The sequence below is a fragment of the Neomonachus schauinslandi genome, chromosome 9 (assembly GCF_002201575.2).
Source record: "Neomonachus schauinslandi chromosome 9, ASM220157v2, whole genome shotgun sequence".
NCBI lineage: Eukaryota > Metazoa > Chordata > Mammalia > Carnivora > Phocidae > Neomonachus > Neomonachus schauinslandi.
In genome coordinates, this window is record NC_058411.1 from 142,972,065 (window position 1) to 142,977,822 (window position 5,758).

Below are 5,758 nucleotides of genomic sequence, written 5' to 3' on the forward strand. Positions count from 1 at the left end.
GCGTGTGGTAGCCCCCTCTGACCCCAGGGAGCCCAAGCAGTGGGGGCAGAGAACAGACACCCACCTCTCACTGTGGAAATGCACCGTCTTGTCCTTTGCCTTTGGTTTAACCAAGAAGAAACTATAATACTTGTGTAAGTAAAAATTAATTTTTAAAATTATGCATGCATAAAATATCGGGCATCTGCTAAGGTTGACATTCCCAGGAAGTCGTGTCAACCCCGTCGTAAGGAAAAAGTAATATTTGTCATTGAGGTTTCACTACCAAAAATGGGGCATGCTATTGAAGGATTGCAATATATCCTTTATTGACATGTTAGAAATATCTAGACAGTTCCGTTACTTGGATTTGGACACGTCTTTGAGCATGTCAGCTTGAGACTAGAGTCTAATGCCACAGAGAACCAGTTCAAGCAACACACGGTAGGTCCGGAGCACCAACACACACAAAGGAGGAGGGTCACTCACAGCCTGCACTTCGCAGGACACTGTACTTGATGAAATTCTAAGAGAATCAAGACAGTGGGTTTAAACAAACAAACAAAAACCGGCTTCGGGGCGTCTAGAAATTAAACTGAAGCTCCAGACTTTTAAACTTGAGACTCCTGCTCTAGAATATATTTTGATGAACACTCCAGGAAGTCTTAACTACAGTTTGCAGCTAACATTAGTAGTGACACTACGGTTTGGGGAAGAAAAGCTCATCTCTGATCTGGAAAACATAGTTGAATCTAAGCATCCTTGTGAGGTGCGTTAACATGGACAAAAATTGCCTATTTCTGCATTGAGCATGATGAAGTATTGTGGTCGTACTAGTCTGGAACAATCTAATCCAGCTGATGCACCATCAAACAGGGATGAAGGTACTGCCCTGGAGGCTGTCCCGAGAAAGGCCAGTGGACAGGTCACAAGTGACGGAGGCAGGCATGAGGGCCCTGGAGCACCTGCTGTGGGCATTCATGGGACCGGCAGGTTATTCCGGATGAGTAGCCATCACGTTCCTTGTTCTGCCTGAGGTAATTGCTATGAATGTGCCTCATTCACTACTTAGCATAAATTAGGCTTTCGAATCTTAGCTAAAGGTTTGGAAAAATGCACGTGTGCAGCGTTAGATCTAATAGCAGGGATCTAGTAGATTCCCACAGCTAGATCTACCAGCAGAGGTCAGCTTTAGCAGACAGTAACAACAGTTGGAAGGTACGTGTGTGTGTTTAATGAGCTGCTGAGATCAATTGTTGTCGGTATGATTCTCTCTAATGCGTTGGAGAATTGTTTCCTTGCCTGCAATCACGTCCATTTGGTAAGGACCGTTTGTGACTCAGTGGTCCTGAGAAGCATATGGATTTTCCACCCTAAACCAAGTTCGTGAGCCCTAGCTTTTCACTAGCTTATGTGCTTTTCTTCCCTCCCTGCAAAGTACAAATCTAATTCTAATAGCACTCCCCTATGTGTGCTGGCCAAGAACCCCAAGGGCCCGAGTTATGGATCGATTAGTCATCCTACTAAAGCACAATTCAGTTGGCTTCAAGTCAGTGGGAGGGCTGACCCTGCCAGACCCACACCTTCATGCGGCTGTGTTGGTCTTGACAGATTTCTGCCAGGTATACTGTCATCCTCCTCAAGCAGCGGTGATCAGCCGAGGTGATGTTGCCCCCAGCAGCATGTCTGGAGACATTTCTGGTTGTCGCAACTAGGAGGAAGATGCTACTGGTGTCTGGTGGGTAGAGGCCAGGGATGCTGCTGAGCCTCCTACCGCACACAGGACAGCCCCCCAATAACAAAGACCCATCCGCCTAAAATTTCAAAAGTGCCAAGTTTGAGTATGGGCCTGCCCGGAAGGAATGATTAAGAAATAAACATTCGGTTTATTTGTAAGCATCGTCCGCACTTTTGTTCGGGATATTCAGATAACCATCTAGCAGATGTCATTATAGAAATGCTGTAATGTGTAGAGCCGATGTGGCAGAATGTAGTTTACTCTACCAACGTACTTCGGGCTCAGTACTAGGGCACGACTGGGGATCTCAAGGAGACACTTGAATTTTTCAGCTGGACTTAATTCCATCTTGTGTGGGGTATTATGTATTATTTGGGACTTGGAAGCTTCAGAGTTCTGAAGATGTGAATCAGAATTAGCTACCTGCCATCCAGTTACTTGTCTGTGCCAGGCTCAGCAGCGGGCACTTCAATCCCCCTCGCCCTTTCAAGGTGGAGCACTGCCAACCCCATTTTGCCGATGCGGGAGTGGAAAGTTGGTGAATGATGAAACAGGGATGCAAATCCAAATCTCAGAGCCTTTACTCATTCCTCTGAGGGACACAACCCCCAGGGACCACCAAATTCTTCTAACCCTAGAACCAACATATCTGAGCAACAGGAAAGGTAAAGTAACTGGGAGATAACCGGGAACATCTTTATCTGAAATATGCCTACATCACTCCAAATATGCTGAGTCTCTGCTTCCCTCCTTGGGTGTGTGCAACGTGGCTGGAAAGGGTCGTTCGGGTCATTTCTACAAACCTCCCATCATGTGGATAATTCAGGCAAAGCAGAAACTGGATTTTTCTTGAATTACCTAGACAAGAGTAGCTGAAAGGACAGTCCCGCACCCTTTAACATGATCAGGCTACAGAATTCAATGCGGTCCCGTGGCTTCCGGCCTGAGAAGCACCCACTTGTGCTCTTTGTCCGTGCCTGTCCCATCATTATTTATCATTCTGGCTTTGGGGGAATCTCATCAAGTTTTCTTAAGAACAAGCAAGAAACGAGTCTATTCTGGAAATTGTATCACATTCAACTCCAAATTAATTAACAGCCCCTGACTTTTTTCACAAGATTTCGGCACAGAGCTAGTGTCAGGGCGGGAGGGAGACAGGCTGTGTCTCCCAGGCGCCCCCGAGTATGGCCCATCAGGATTCGGGGGACACGTGGTTACGATAGTTGGGGACCCGCCGCACACTGCACATCTCTCTGATGGGGAGGTCTGCTTCTTCTTCGAACGGAACACAGCTACCAGATTTCAGAGCTCAGGGGGTGGTGTTGAGCTTCTGCACATCCTGACAGACGTGAAAGCTTCATCTTCTCTGTAGGCACTTTATAGATTTATTACAAAGGGCGTGCCTTGAATACCATCTTGGGATCTACGTTCTTATTCGTCTGGTGGAGAAGAGCTGGTATCGGGGGCCTGGATCGTTGTACTTGTGTGTTCCCTCCAAACCCCGAAGGCTTCCTTCCGTTGGAGAATTTTGTTTTGGTGATTTTGTGTCTAGAGCCCAATTATCCTGAGCTCTTTTCAAGTAAAGCTGTACAAACCCAGAGACCATTTCGGCAGGGAAGCTGCACCCCGCTCCATCCCTGCCGCCAGTGCTGAGGGACGCACAGGGTCTGCCCGGCTATGCTGCTCTGGATGGCGGTGCCTGTCGTTAACTACACAGTCTGGTTTTTTTAAACCCCTCTGAAAGCTTCTAGGTCATGATTTCTTCAAAGTCCGACAGCTGCATCATCTGCTCCACTTGCATAGAGTGCCTCCTGAGGAGCTTCCTTTTACTTCTCAAGTCAACTCTCTTTGGTGAACTTGGAGCAACGGGAACCATGGGTTTTAAGCCGCTCGCAAGTGGAGCAGGTTTGCCGCTAGATCTGATGTCAGGGACAGGTGGGTTCACACTTACATTTAAAGGCGGAAGGAAGCCGGGCCTGGTGTGCGAAATTCGGTCCAGCAGCAGAGTTCCAGAACCTCGCCTTTCCAGGAGATGCGGTGGCCTGCGGCGTGCCGAGTTGGGGGACGTGCTGGGCGCAGCGTCCAGGGACTCCCGCGAGCCGTGGAAGAGAGCCAGGAGGGAGCCGTTGAGCCTCTTCCTGTCCGAGGGCCCTTTGCTTGACTCCAGGGAACCCGAGTTGAGCTGGTCAGCCCCTGCCTGTAAGTCTAAATCATGCAGATCACCCTCTAGCCGTTTGAGGGACACTGAGTCTTTGAGAACAGGGGGCCCTGCTGGACTGACACCCGCCTTCTCCTGGTCGACAGGGAGAGTTCCTCTTCGGGCCAGACGAGGGTGGGAAGACTGACCCTTCTCATAGGCTGCCTTCCAGGATGCTGGTGCCGGGGAGGCTGGGATCTTCAGAACCTGCTCCATGACTGTGGGAAAGAGGGTGGGGTCTTTGCCATCGATACTGTTGGTTCTGGAGAGCGGCCCCCTTTTGGGGAAGGACACATCGCTGATGCTCTTGATGACCTCACTGTCCGGGCTGGGGCCGTGGGTCTCGTCCTGACGCATGTTAGCAGCCAGCACGGACGGCGCAATCAGGCCCCAGGGTTCAGACTGGAGCCTCTTCAGCTGGGGCAGGCGGGCCCTCTTGAGGTTCCCTACTTTCCTGGTGGGTGACCCAGGCTCATTCAGAGACTTGGCGGTGTTGCAGCCACTCAGATGCCCTGTTTGGAGGCTGAAGAGATCATCTTCCCTCTCACTGGGTGGAGAGCCCAGGCCTGGAGCCTTCAGTTCGATCTCCGAAGGAGACATGCACAGTGGAGGTGACCGCCGGTCTTCCACTTTGGGGGAAGGAGGGACATTGAGATACTGCTTGGTGGTTTTGGTGCCTGATGAGGATTTATCTGTTGTTATAATAATCACCTCCTTCCCTTTGGCTTTGCAGGCATCAAGCAGGTGCTTCAGGGCGTCTTTGTCATCTGCGTTGATCGCGTAGACCAGGGCCGAAGCCCCAGTGCGGTCCTCAAGGCTGGGGTCCGCCCCGTTCTCCAGGAGTAGGGACACCACTTCTCCCCCAGCCCTCCTGATGCACGCGTGGATGAGCGCCGTCTTGCCAGACTTGTCCTGGATGTTGGGGTCCGCCCTGTTGTCCAGCAGGTACTTCACCATCTTGGACTTGCTGATGCTCTGCTGGTCCACGTGCTTGGTGATGCACGCCACCATGAGAGCTGTCTCCCCTTTGTCATTGCTTTCGTTGATATAAGCGCCCCCTTCCAGGAGGAGCCTGGTCAGCCTGAGCCTCCCTAGCCACACCGCCTTTAGGAGTGAGTTTCCATCGGTCCTCAGCTCCGTGTCGTCGTCCATCATGCGGGCCTCAGCGCCTCCGAGCCACCGTGGCGATCAGACCTAGCAAGGGAAGAAGAGAGAAGAATGTCGTGTGCTCTGTAGGTGACCTGAGTGGTGTGGCTGGTACAGGGCTGGATGCAGTCGTATCCCACCTGGTCCCGAGTGATGCCAGGTGATCCGGCTTGTCTGCATCCGTTTCCTCATCTGTGATGTGTGTGGGGGAAGGGGGGTCGGGGATGATGGCAGCGCCTCATAGAGCCAGGGTGGAGCTCGAACAAGAGCACGTACAGAAAACCCTCACCACAGTAAAGCAGCTGACCCGGGGCTAGCGCAGAGTAAGCAAGACAAACGGCCGTCGCTGGGCTCCCCGCCCGATGCTTACCTGGAATGTCGTGTGGGAGACCATCCTTCGTGCCTGTGGGCACACCGGCGTCACATCCCACAAGGAAAGGTGTGTGTCTGCCTTGTTCGCTGCCGTAGCCCCAGCACTGAGCAGCGATACACACCTCACGGGTCACCTCGTAAAGGATCGTTCACTACATTGTTCTGCCAGCAGGAAACACACCAGAATGGTAAGAGAATTATGGACGGTTTTCATCTTCTTCTTTTTGCTGTACTTCCTGAAATAAGCATGCATTACTGTTGTAATAGGGAAGAAATCAGGGGGGAAAAAAGTCATTGTAAAGCAAAATCAATCTCGCTACCCCCTT

The 5,758-nt window shown here is 51.2% G+C and overlaps 1 protein-coding gene across 1 annotated transcript; it reads right to left on the reverse strand.

Moving 5' to 3' along the window:
• Positions 1-3,464: 3,464 nt before the first annotated feature.
• ANKRD34C (ankyrin repeat domain 34C) lies at positions 3,465-5,069 on the reverse strand. Its single transcript, XM_021680608.1, has one exon. It carries the CDS (start codon positions 5,067-5,069, stop codon positions 3,465-3,467), a length of 1,605 nt encoding a protein of 534 aa, XP_021536283.1.
• Between the last annotated feature and the right edge of the window lie 689 nt (positions 5,070-5,758).

Excerpts from the sequence above, each read along its gene's own strand:
- ANKRD34C (XM_021680608.1), bottom strand. The coding sequence starts at position 5,069 with ATGATGGACGACGACACGGAGCTGAGGACCGATGGAAACTCACTCCTA.